Source organism: Galleria mellonella, unplaced genomic scaffold (assembly GCF_026898425.1).
Source record: "Galleria mellonella isolate WM207_F2 unplaced genomic scaffold, CSIRO_AGI_GalMel_v1 utg625, whole genome shotgun sequence".
NCBI lineage: Eukaryota > Metazoa > Arthropoda > Insecta > Lepidoptera > Pyralidae > Galleria > Galleria mellonella.
Genome location: NW_026442129.1, coordinates 609,341 through 622,273, shown reverse-complemented (window position 1 = coordinate 622,273; position 12,933 = coordinate 609,341). Strand labels below are relative to the sequence as shown.

Genomic DNA, 12,933 nt, shown 5'->3' with positions numbered 1-12,933 from the left:
GTGTTCAAGTTGGAAGGATGGAATATGGCAGTGAAATTAGAGGTTACAGAGGTATACAAGCATTTTCATCTTTAGGAATGACAATGCATAAGTTAACAATACATGGAGATCACAGAATAACACAACTGTGCATGTCTATAAGCTATGGTCACCACTTTACAGGGTGACCATCAGGTTTTTATACCATTCTAAGCATTATAAAAAAAGATTATCGCTTCCCTGCCTTTAATATAGAAATAAGATAATAAATATGCCGTATTTTATTTTAATAAAAAACTAATATAAAGCTATATTTACATTTACAATATAATAATTTTGTGCCAGTTTATCACCATATAAAAGGAGCCCTCTCTCTCAATATCCTCAGCCCAAACTTATTCCATTCACTTTGATTGATCCACAGTTCAATGGCAGACTCCAAACAGGACATGACTGCAGCTCCTTTCCACACTGTACTTGCTGGATCTATGTCTTTGGGTGATGTCACTATTTCTAACTGCTCAGTCTTGTAAATGTAGGGGATTTGCAGTGCCAAACGATTCTGAAGCCACAAGTAAAGTCCATGAACTTTAACTCCACCGCCTATGATTAAAATATTGCTGTACATCTTTCTTTTCAGCTCCTCACTTGGACAACGGTCTATACTTTGTAATATTGCAGCGTCTAGTGCCAAGACTTGGCCAGGAGCCAGTGAGACAGCATCTCCAGGACCTCCTTCTAATGCATCAACAACAATATCCTCATCTTGGTTTGTTGTTGGCTGTGATTCATTCACAGCTTCATACTGCTGACTCTCATTTGCACTTGGATCTGCTGTCTCTCTCTTTCTTCCAGTTTCCCTCAAGAACTCTCCATCAAAAGGATCTTCTGGGTCACTGGGCTGACGATTCTGTATTTTTGTTGTTTTAGGTCCTGTTATTTTCAAGAGATCAGTGTAAAACAAAGATAAAGGTGATATTATACATTCATCTCCAACCTGTAATGTGTATTTGTTGATGATATCACCAGGATGATCAACTAGAAATGTTTTCTCCTGTGGACCGCACACATCGAGATTGACATGACAGAAGTCTTCATACAAATTCCTCATCAGCATGACATCTCGTGGAATGTTTTCATTCCAATTTTTATATGGAAATGCACTTTTATGGAACATCCAGGATAAAGTCTGACATACATCTCCAGCACCATAATCCATTCTCAGCCTGGTTGTTTTATGTGAAATACAGTCTTCGACGCAGGATATTGCAGTTTTCTGGTCTCCAATGTCTACAACACAGGCTGAACCTATACCAGCTCCAAAAGTAGCTCCAACACTCTCCTGCACAAGGAAACAGTGTCCAAACCCTAGATCTTTTAATAACAATGACATTAAACACTTCAAATGATTCCTTGAGTAAATATCTGGTATTAGTAACACACACCTGTACTTAACTAACTCTATTAGAGGTATACCCAACTTATATTCAATTATAGAACTCCATATTGTGTACAGATCGTTCAATACAGATGATATAGAACCTCCAACTTCAGAATGTATGTTGAAATCACCTCTTCTGTATGGAAAGTGTATGTTATATGGTAATTCAGGGTCGATGTCGAGTACTAGATCGCCGATAACGATATCGCACTGCACCTGAGGCCACAGTTCGCCTTCACCGACGTTCTCAGGAAGAGAACGCCGATTGAAAGCGGCAATTTGTTGTGGCGGTGTCGCGTATCTTCTGGCACCATTGGACTGCACGTACGTTTGGAGCGTGTGCGATATTTGCAGTCGACATTCTTCTAATTCGTCAATCAATTCCTTCGTTTTCGGGACGCTGGGAGGTACAAATGGGTCTCTATATATTTTCCCGCCAGGATGCCGTTTTCTTGCTATACAGTGTAATTGTTTTACTGGTAACAGATCAGAGGCCCTTCCTATTCGCACATATAATGATCCAGGATGGATAACTATGATTCTGTTAGACGGAAACTGTTGGAATTGCTCAGGACCGGGATCGTACGCCGGTGTACTCATTTCGTTGAATAAAAAATTGTTATTACACAATCAAGTTTTATTATTAGGTCTTTCGGTGTATCACATTTATCTTTTATTTAACTAAACGAAGTTCTAATAATAAAAACAATTGTTTATATTAAATTTCAAATTTATCACACCATACTATAATATAAATAAATAGGTCATAGGTTATACTTTTTTTTTATTTCAAGTTTGACATTCTAACGTTTAATTGTAGATTTATGAATTCAAAATCCTATCTAGTTTATGGAAATTAGTGACATTAATATAGACAGCTACTGCTTATTTCATATATTATACTAATAAACTATTATTTTCATATGAATTATAATTATTGTGTAATATTTATTTTTGGCTTTGAGCTTTTGTTTCCAAGCCTATAGAGTGAAAAAATCTCTAATGTCATCGATAAATCCTAGAATGACAGTGACATACATGACAAATGACAGGTGTCGTGTCGGGTCGGGTCTATTTATTGCTAAATTGCAAGTACGAATTCTAAGAAAATAAATATTTTTTTTGTGGATTGCATTTGTGATTTATTTTGCTTACCTATTGTTAATCGAGAAAAATGGTGTCTCGAAGTTTAACTGAGGTGTTTGTGTTGATGCGTAACAATGCAATCCATAGCCGGCATATATTCTCTGAACAGGTGCGTATTTTGGTCTTATTGATTGCTTACTATTATTTTTTCGTTAATGATGCAATTATTATTAAATATTTGTTTTTTTTTTTTAAGTAACTAGTATAAAATTTGAAGTATGCTACAAGTAAGCACTAAGTTTATCTTTAGCTGTATACACTATTGTACTATCCTAGTTTTATAGTTCATTTAACATGTTTTTTTTTTAAGATCGCGTGCACTTCGCACCTATTTGTTTCTATTATATCTACAATACTATATATATTTGTCATATTTACTCAAAGTAAAATTACAAGCTATAATTTGTAAAAACAGTCTATTTATTATAAAATTGCTTTGCTTTTGGCCTTTAGACCTTTAACTGGTTTCTGTCTTGGTACAGTTAAGGTTGGCTGGGCTTGCATACTATAATGGCCCCCAAACAAATGTGAGTGCAGTAATTCTTAAATTGATAAAATATTACCAACATTTTAATGGTTATATTTAATGTCCCACCAGTCAGAATTAAACTACTTCAGCACACTCCCTTAACTGACGCAGTATGGTTATTAAATAATATTATAAACATCATTGATATTTTTAGTAGCACCCTGCCAAAGATATTGGAAAATATCTTAAAAATATCTAGAGTCGGGTTAAATACTTTTATTCTAATTTTGTATATTAGCACACTAGGTTTATATATTTTATTTGGCTACATATTTGGCTTTTACTGTCATAATGTTGTAATTATTTTTAATGAATAAATAAATAAATAAATAAAAATTAATGGGAGACAGTAGTGACAGATATGTATGTCTGTATGTATAATTTTAATGTTGTATGAAGTTCTTTATATTGTGTTTAGTTGTGTTTACTCATATATTTAATTTCACAGCTGTGTTGTGAACAGCACTCAAAATATTTGATTCATTAATGTGAACCAAGTTTTAGAACAATGAATGGTGTATGAATTGTATGGTGATATTGTAAAGCTTGGCTGGCTATGTTAAAACAACTTTACATGTACTTTTTCTTGTGATGGGTGAAAATGGTATGGTAACCCCACCTGCGCTAACAGTATACACCGCCGGAGGCACCAGTGAAGGGTGATTGATGAGAATGAAAACAGACCAGTTAGCCCATCATGGTGAATTCATCAGGAAATAACCATTATAGTTTACAGGGAGAATCGCGAGAGGGTTGGGTATATTGCTAGCAATAGGATTCTCAGTCTCCGTTACTAACAATCCTTTTCCCCCCACTTTACATGTACTACTACTTATTATATACATACATATTACTAATACGATAGGCTAAGTGATAAAAATAAAGTATAATTTATATTTATATGCCAATATATAAGATTGGCAAAGGATTAACCAATTAATTTCTTATATCCAATAATTATTTGAACTTTCATCTTAACACACAGAATGACTCTGAACGAGTGAGGTTGATGAGAGCATCACACAATGCTGAGGCCGCAATGGAGATGAGGTCTGAGTCAAACGCACCACCACCCTGGACAGATGCATTGGAAGAGGCACATTACATTATAACAAGGTTTGTATAGAATATTGTACAAACATATATTAATTAATAATAATTCTTTATTGCACCACAAATATAAAAAAAATATGATTAACTTTATAACCAGTAGTACTTACTTTAGTTTTACCAGAGGGAAACTTTGTAGAAAAGTCGATTGCTTAGGTACCTCTGTCCCATTCGTGTTTCTACAGTAAAGCAGTTGTGTTTGCATGGCTGTGTTTCATATGAAGGGTGGGATATGGTGTGAATTTACATGGTATAGAGGAATAAAACCTGAGTCCTCAGGAATGGCAACTCATGGGGGGTATCATGGGTGAAACAGAATACTCTATTATGTCCATGGTACTGCTCATGTCTATAGGCGACGGTTACTACTTTCCATCAAGTGGGCAGTCACCTCGTTTGCCATTCTATGTTGTATAAAAAAAAGGATAGATAGAAAAAAAAAAACAGTATATCTGTGATGGTGCTGACAGGTTACGAACAAAGCTGTCAGAGCTGCAGTCGCGACACGAGCGGCAGATCCGGCGGCCGGCGCTGGACGACACGACGGAGCAGCAGCACATTGCGCGCCTCACCGCCGAAATCGGCCGCCACTTCACGCACGCCCATACCCACCTCACCGCCATCAAGGCGCAAGTACGACACGGTATGTTGCTGGTAGTTTAATCGTTGGGTTGTGTTATGTCGCGTACAGTAACAAGCGAATGATAGCAACACCGGATGTGCCCCAGGATTGGTCCGTCTCGTTACGAAAAGGGAACAAAACTGGCTGTATGTGTCAACGGACGACTTTCAAAATTTCAAGTGGATCAACGCAACGACTCTTTTATCTATAATTATATTATTATTATTATTCGCAAATAAAATCAAATAATTTAAGCTTGTTCATATGAAATTGACTTTTTAACGATCTGTTGAAGACATCAGCACGTACCAGTGATAATAGTATGGTATTTACGCGTGGGGGAAAGGGATTGTTAGTAATAGAGACTGAGAATCCCATTGTTAGCAATATACCCAACCAGGTCGACCTCCTCGCGGTTCCCACTGGAAACTATCATGGTTAATTCCTGATGAATTCATCTAGATGGGCTAATTGGCCTCTTTTCATTCTCATCGATCACCCTTCACTGATGCTCTGCCAGCGTATCCCGTTAGCGCAGGCGGGGTTACCATACCATTTTCATCCATCAATAAAAAATCCCATCTACGCAGGGGGAAAGGGATTGTTAGTGATGTGTATAATGTTGTAAAGCATTAAATGTGCTTTGCACGCTTAAATAACTTTTCTTTATAATAAAAAAAAAAACTGTTTTTAAAATGAATATCCACTTTAATTGTAAGACGCCACGACAGAGAGAAGCCAAGTTACATTTTTCAATGTTGGCAACCTTAGATATAAATATTTCTAATATACTACAATGTGAATTACCATTCTCATTGCTAACAATATACCCTAACAGGTCGACCTCCCCGCGGTCCCCCCTGGAAATTATCGTGCTGAATTCCAAGTGTATTCATCACGATGGGCTAACTGACCTGTCTTTTCATTCTCACGTGTCATCCCTCACTGGTGCCCCACCAGCGTATACCGTTAGCGCAGGTGGGGTTACCATTCCATTTATTAATTAATAATTAAAAAAAATTATCTTTCAGGTAACAAAACGGAGCAGAAGTTAGCTGCAAACGTAGTTCTAGCACTCGTAACGACTCTACAGGATCTGAGCATAACCTTCAGAACGGCACAGTCCAACTATCTTAAATCATTGACGACCAGAGAAGAGAGATCCAATGCGTACTTCGATCTACCAAACTTTGAAGAACTAAGTTTGAATGACAATGCAGAGTTGCTGCCTGGACTTTCAAATAACCAGACGGATCTGTTATTTTCTTTACCGAGCACGTCGGGAACACAAAAGCAAGGTTATATAGAGGACGACCAGGTCGATGATATGTTCCAGAAGCCAGCGTTAAGTCAGAAGCAAATGTTGTTAATGCAGGAAGAGAATACGCGGATGGTAGCCGAGAGGGAGGAAGAGGTGAATAAGATTGTTCGTTCTATTATGGACCTGAACGACATCTTCAAAGACCTCGGACAGATGGTGCACGAACAGGGGACGGTTCTGGACCGAATAGACTATAATATTGAACAGACTCAAGTACAGGTATGTAAATAAGATTTTCCATAAAAACAATTTATATTTTGGTCAAATAAGGGGTAAAGGAATAGATTTTGATCCGCAATATATATTTTATTTATAACATTAATACTTCTAATGCTTAACTCTATCAATATTTATACTTTTGAGGTTTTTAAATGTTACATGCCTAATTATGGCGAAATTTATGGAGTTATACCTATTGTTAACATCTATATACTTACCATGTTTTTTGTAAATAAATATATTTATTCATTAATAAAAAAATAGGAATAAAAAAACTGCCAATTATTACAAAATTGTTATGCGACCAATACAGAAGTAAACTGTATGAAATCGAAAACTATAATCAAAATTGGTCACTGTCGTATTTATTAGTATTAATTAATATTTAAGAGCTGCGCTCTTGTCGGTGGAGCTCTTGCCACTCACTACGATTGTCAGCGAGTCTCTTCACCTCTTGATACGACACGACACCAACTCCTTCCTTGATCTGCCTGATGTAACTATGTCTCGGTCTCCCTCTCCCCCTCCTTCCTTCTATCTTACCTTCTATTATAATGTTCATAAGTTCGTCGTGTCGTATCAAGTGTCCTAACATTTTTCCCCTTCTGTCCAAATTAATTAAATATTATTAATTATTATTTGATTATTAATTAAAAATATATCTAATTAGTATTTAATTACTAATTAATTAATTAATTATTTAACGGTTTAGGACGGTTCCTTTTGGTAGTCTATGAGGGAGGGCTATGTCCAGCAGTGGACAGATAATGGCTGTGATGGTGATAAGAATGATCCAGCAATCCGAAGTTTGGGCAGGTGGCTAATTATTTTCAAACTAGCTGCATGCCGCGAATTCATTCGTCCTATGTACTAAGTTAGGATATAACCTACTCATTAACATCCTTTCATTTAAAATCCTTTCAGTAATTTTTGTGTGAAAAAATAACAAACGTACATTTGATTTAAATATTATTTCCTACACTTTGCAGGTACACGAAGGCTTCAAGCAGTTACAAAAAGCTGAGAGATACCAAAGGAAAAATAGGAAAATGCATTGTATACTGATATTGGCCGCCACAATAATTGTATTAGTTATATTATTGATAATAGTGAAGAGTTAGTTCCCAATATAGGTTAGTTAAATGCCTTATATATCGTAGTTAAATAAATTGACAAGTTACACAGCTCAGTACTACCGCCCTTGGTAGGGAGTGACGTAGCATACTAGCTGTTTGTAATTGAGGCCTCTCGGTCTGAAGAGGGCGTTGTTGTAGATATTAATTAGTGGGATGAAAATTAAATTGTATCTGTACTGTGCCTGCGATACTGGTATATGCTGGCGGGGTATCAATGAGGGATTGTAGGTGAAGGTGAAGTCAAGTCAGTTTCCAGGAGGGATTGCGTGGATGGTGACCTGATGAGCTGAAAGACCTATTGCTAGCAATAGACCCTATTGCTAGAAATAAACCCTATTGCTAGCATTACACCATATTGCTAGCAGTACACCCTATTGCTAGCAATACACACTATTGCTGGCAATACACACTATTGCTAGCAATACACACTTGCTAGCAATACACCCTATTGCTAGCAATACACCCTATTGCTAGCAATACACCCTATTGCTAGCAATACACCCTATTGCTAGCAATACACACTATTGCTAGCAATACACCCTATTGCTAACAATAGGTCTTTCAGCCATTATTAGTGACAATTCCCCTCCTTCCTCCTTATTTATATTTTTTAAGTATTTTTTTAATGGACGATAATAGAACTATAACCTTGCCTGCGCTAACGGGGCACCAGTGAGGGATGTTAGATTACAATGAAAAAGGTAGGCCAGTTAGCCCATCGTGATGAATACACTGCGAATTCGGTACGATAGTGTCCAGGGGACCGCGGGGAGGTCGACCTGGTTGGCTATATTGCTAGCAATAGGTCCCTTAGTCCCCATTACTAACAATCCCTTCCCCTTAATTGAGGCATTGGAGAATTTAAATAGAATTTAATATAACAATATTAGGTATTGCTAGTGCTTTGTTTGCATTCGTTGTAACACTAGTTTTTACCCGCGAATTCGACTAGAAATTTATAACAACAAAGCGACGCATATATTGCCGTTGATGGCAAGAGACAAGACTGACAACTCGACGTGAGTCACACAATATTTTATTTAGCTTCTTTTTTTTTTATTTTAAAATCTTTATTGAATAATAAATAACATTTAATTAGATCTACTATCCACCGAAACAGACCGAGCCTTTATCTAAGTCAGTGTTTTTCAAAGTGAAAATTTAAAAAAAAGGAAGTCGAAAACTCTAGTTTTCAGATTTTTTGGTGAAAAAAATTTTTGAGCTCCAGTTTCCATGCAATTCTTAATTGGAAATTTTATGCAAATAAAAACTCGGCGCCCGCTTGCTGTGCGACCAGTAGTTCCAGAGATATTAGCAGTTGAATGGAAAAAGATGCTTTTGCATTCAAAGTTCGATATCTCGGACAAATGGTCGGAGCCATCGCGATTTTTGATGCTGAATAAACACGCTAAGAGACCTATACAATGGAGTGATCAAAAAATCAACAGTTTAGAAAAAAATTATTTTCAGCGTATTTATTTTTTTCAAATAAATAAATTAATTAATAATACATAATACAGCCTGTTGAATATCGCCCAAAAATTTCAATAATTTTTATGTTCCCTTAATTTTTGCGAGGAGTGTATAACAGACATCGATTACATGTCTGTTTTAGATAATAAAGTATTATGTATTTTATTTATTTTATTTTATCGATACCTAGCTGTGAATATAAATAAAACTGTACGGAATTCATAATTGTACTATAATAACATTCGTACACATTCGAAACCGTGCAGGGTAGGGGGGTCGCAAGATATTTTTACATACTAAGGGGGTCGCAAGATATTTTTATATACTAAGGGGGTCGCAAGATATTTGTACATAATAAGGGGGTGGCGACGTGAAAGAGATTGAAAAACACTGATCTAAGTGGGTAGTAAAATAACTTCCTTTGACTTGAATATTTATAAAAGATATTACAATATCGAATATAAACACATTCAAATTTACAATGTCCAAGATACTTTTGTTCAACATAGTTAAATGTGGGTAGTATCATATTACCTCTTTTACAATATAGCATTCCTATTGTAATATAATAGTATTTTGTTTTAAAATGAATAACTTAAAAAAAACTAACACATAAAAAGATTTTAATACGAATTGTGATCTATTGAGTGAGTTATTCTGGTATTTATTTTTTAATTAAGTTAGGCTTTTGATGTTTGATATTTAAATTATTTTTTTTCTCAAACATGCTTGGAAATGTGATCATTATTTTGACAATCTTCTTCGAGATAAATCAAAATTGCCGTACTAGTCAGATACATGCGGGCAGCGGCCGGCAAAAGTTGTATGAAAATCCATATCTGTCGTGTGTTGCGGCCAGATAAATTACTATGTAAACTCATATCTGTCCTGTAATTTAAAAGTGGAATGACCTTTTACTTCGAAACATGACTACCGAGGAGTTAACTAATACAAGGTTTTATTTAAATTTCAAACTGGCTTGCAAATAGAAAGCTGTTTATTGAAAAAATACAAGGAACATTATGGCGCGTGAAAAATTATTATTGTTCGATATTCGTTATTTAATTTAAAAAGTAAAATTGTGTTTTTGATTTCCGCGCATTGTTTGAGAAAAGTACTATACAAGCCTTGGCCACAACTAGGCATTGATGGACTCACGTATGTGTACCTCGGCTATGCCTCGGCCCTCATTTTCACCTTCGTCTATCAATGCCTCAGTTGCTGGCCGCTGCAGTAATTTACTATATTTGTCTTTCTCTTACCTATCCATTATATTTGGGGTTTAGACTGATAGATAGATAGATAACCTTTATTGTTTCCTCCATAAGATTACAATAGTAAACTTATTATAAATATAAACAATTACAAGAAAATATTACATTGATAAAACAATGGGCGACCTTATCGCTAAGAGCGATCTCTTCCATTCAACCTTTGGATGGAGAGGAGTAATTATAAACAGTTTGACCGGAGGCTCTGATATAGTTAAATGGCATTTTAAATAAATGCTTTTTTATACTTTTTACAAGATGGTTTTGCGCTTGTTTTTGCTTCAGTATACTTGGAATATTTTAACGTCTAATCCCATATTTGTAACTTAAAAATAACTCGTGTCTATTATTTATTTTATTTTTCACAGAGTTTATTTAACTATAATTTTATAACCTGACTGGTTTATATTCTTTAATAATCATAATATCAAATTTAAATAAGAGAATAAATAAATCCGCCCTCAAAAAAACCTTTTTAATTAATACGTTGAAAATGCAGTCGACAGTTTTTTTTTTTATACCACGGAGGTGACAAACAAGAATAAAGCCATACAGCTCGTGAGATGATAAACGGTCACTGTAGTCTATGGACGCCTGCAACACTAGTGGTGTCACGTGCGCATCGCCGGCACTGAAGAAAGCTTAAACCCTTTATAAAAAAGAAGAAGATGCTCAGTTCGGTTGAGTCAGTTTTTTTTTTTTTTATTTTAGTTACCTCATAACTCCGTCAGTTGTAAATCTATTAAGAATTTTATTTTTCATCTGAAAAGATGGTTGATTACGGATTTGTACCATAGAAACATAATCGCTTAGTAATTTAGTTTTTCAATTAAAATAACTGGTTATGTCACAATCAAATTCGGTTTTGTTTTGTCACCTTTAATTATGATGTCACAGTGAAGTTCTTTTCTAACGAGTCGATTTGACAATTAGCTGTCAAAAAGTTGACCAGTTTCCAAAACTCGATGCTCTATCTATATAATCTAAGTCTATTTATTAAAATAAGTTCGTAGGCGTTTCAATTTTTATGAATAGAGGGTAGATCTATATCCAGGTGCATATCTACCATAAGTTCTTGTAAAAATTGTTGTCTATCATGATTGTTACGTGTACAGTGTGTATTATTGTATAAATATATTAAAATAAGTTGATAACTTGCACATTCTAGTCTTTATTTTTATAAAGTTAAGTTCAAATAATGTTGTACTTGTAGGTGTTATTATTTGTCTATTTATATTTGCGCATGGTTATGTATGGAATTGTATGGTCAGCAACAAAAATATAATAATTATTAATTGTAGACAGGAATTAACTATATATTGTACCTTTACTGATGTAATTAATACATATTGCATATTATTTCGATTTCATTTATTTTATTTTTTTCATTCTATATACTTGTTAAAAGTATAAAACGAACGAACGATTGTAATAATCTGTTATGATTATAAAATTTATTTCAATTATTTCCTTTCATTTTTAAATAAAAACATGATCTTTCCCAAGTACCATGGTGATATCTGAGTCCTCAGGAATGGCAACGCAGGAATGGGGAGTATCATGGGCGAAACGGTATACTCTGTTATGTCCATGGTACTGCTCATGTGTATAGGCGACGGTTACCACTTTCCATCAGGTGGGCCGTCAGTTTGTTTGCCATTCTAAGTTATATAAAAAACAAAAATTCTCACCCATCATCCCTCACTGGTATCCCGCCAGTGTATACCGATAGCGCAGGCGGGATTATCATTCATAAAAAAAAAAAAAACCTTCAAACCGAAACACAGCCATGCAAACAACTGCTTCACGGTAGAAACACGAATGCGACAGAGGTGTCAAAGCAAACGACTTTTGTAGTCTCCCTCTGATCGTGCTTATCACATGCTCCTTTATTACTTGTCTAAAGAGTAGGTATATAAATACTGTTTATCTGAAATCCGTCGCGTTACGTACCGAAATTAATTTTAAATGTGTGTAAAGAATTAAAAGATTATTGTTTATCACTAAAATGTGGTTGTAAAATATGAGGATTGTAAAAATGTGCAATCTCATGCAATAGTAAGTACCAATCACTGAATCTAAACAGCTTTTTTTTAAATGTATTATTGTTTATGCCCCAAGGAACTTGTTTTGAACTAAACTGAGAAACTGTAAAATATTTTTTTCTTTTATACCACTGAGGTGGCAAACAAGCATACGGCCCACCTGATGGTAAGTGGTAACCGTCGACAATAGACATGAGCAGTACCATGGACAACAGAGTATACTGTTTCGCCCATGATACCCACCGTGCGTTGCCATTCCTGAGGACTCAGCTGTTATTCCTCTGTACTCAGTAAATTCACGCCATATCCCACCCTTCAAACCAAAACACAGCCATGCAACCACAACTGCTTCACGGTTGAAATACGAATGGGACAGAGGTACCCAAGCAATCGACGTTTGTACAAAGTCTCCCTCTGGAGAATAGAAACATTTTCAAAGTGAATTTAGTCACAAATTGAAACGTTCAACCAATTAATCAGTTACTGTTAAGTACGTACGCACGTTTTGCGACACGTGTTTCAATTAATAGATTGCAGCTCGAAGCCTAGTGTTAAACTAAATGGCGCCAAAAACTACGAAAGTTAAAGTTGCCATTATTTAAATTAGTATTTTATAATTAATGTGTATTTTAAAAATAATA

At 35.3% G+C, this 12,933-nt stretch overlaps 2 protein-coding genes across 2 annotated transcripts; one reads left to right on the top strand and one right to left on the bottom strand.

Annotated features, from left to right (window-relative positions):
* Nucleotides 1–251: 251 nt before the first annotated feature.
* Nucleotides 252–2,223, bottom strand: LOC113511001 (actin-related protein 8). The gene has a single exon (XM_026894548.3). The coding sequence runs from the start codon at nt 2,018–2,020 to the stop codon at nt 329–331; it is 1,692 nt and encodes a 563-aa protein (XP_026750349.1). The 5' UTR covers nt 2,021–2,223; the 3' UTR covers nt 252–328.
* A 261-nt stretch (nt 2,224–2,484) lies between these two features.
* On the top strand, nt 2,485–8,653 carry LOC113511004 (syntaxin-16). The gene is made up of 5 exons (XM_026894551.3): nt 2,485–2,675; nt 4,081–4,211; nt 4,676–4,848; nt 5,859–6,367; nt 7,357–8,653. The coding sequence occupies exons 1-5, from the start codon at nt 2,595–2,597 to the stop codon at nt 7,486–7,488; spliced, it is 1,026 nt and encodes a 341-aa protein (XP_026750352.2). The 5' UTR covers nt 2,485–2,594; the 3' UTR covers nt 7,489–8,653.
* The last annotated feature ends 4,280 nt before the right edge of the window (nt 8,654–12,933 follow it).

Bases quoted from the DNA above. Each gene is read 5' to 3' on its own strand.
- LOC113511001 (XM_026894548.3), bottom strand. From the start codon at position 2,020: ATGAGTACACCGGCGTACGATCCCGGTCCTGAGCAATTCCAACAGTTT.
- LOC113511004 (XM_026894551.3), top strand. From the start codon at position 2,595: ATGGTGTCTCGAAGTTTAACTGAGGTGTTTGTGTTGATGCGTAACAAT. The intron at 2,676-4,080 runs GTGCGTATTTTG...CTTAACACACAG, and splicing joins GGCATATATTCTCTGAACAG to AATGACTCTGAACGAGTGAG. The intron at 4,212-4,675 runs GTTTGTATAGAA...TGGTGCTGACAG, and splicing joins GCACATTACATTATAACAAG to GTTACGAACAAAGCTGTCAG.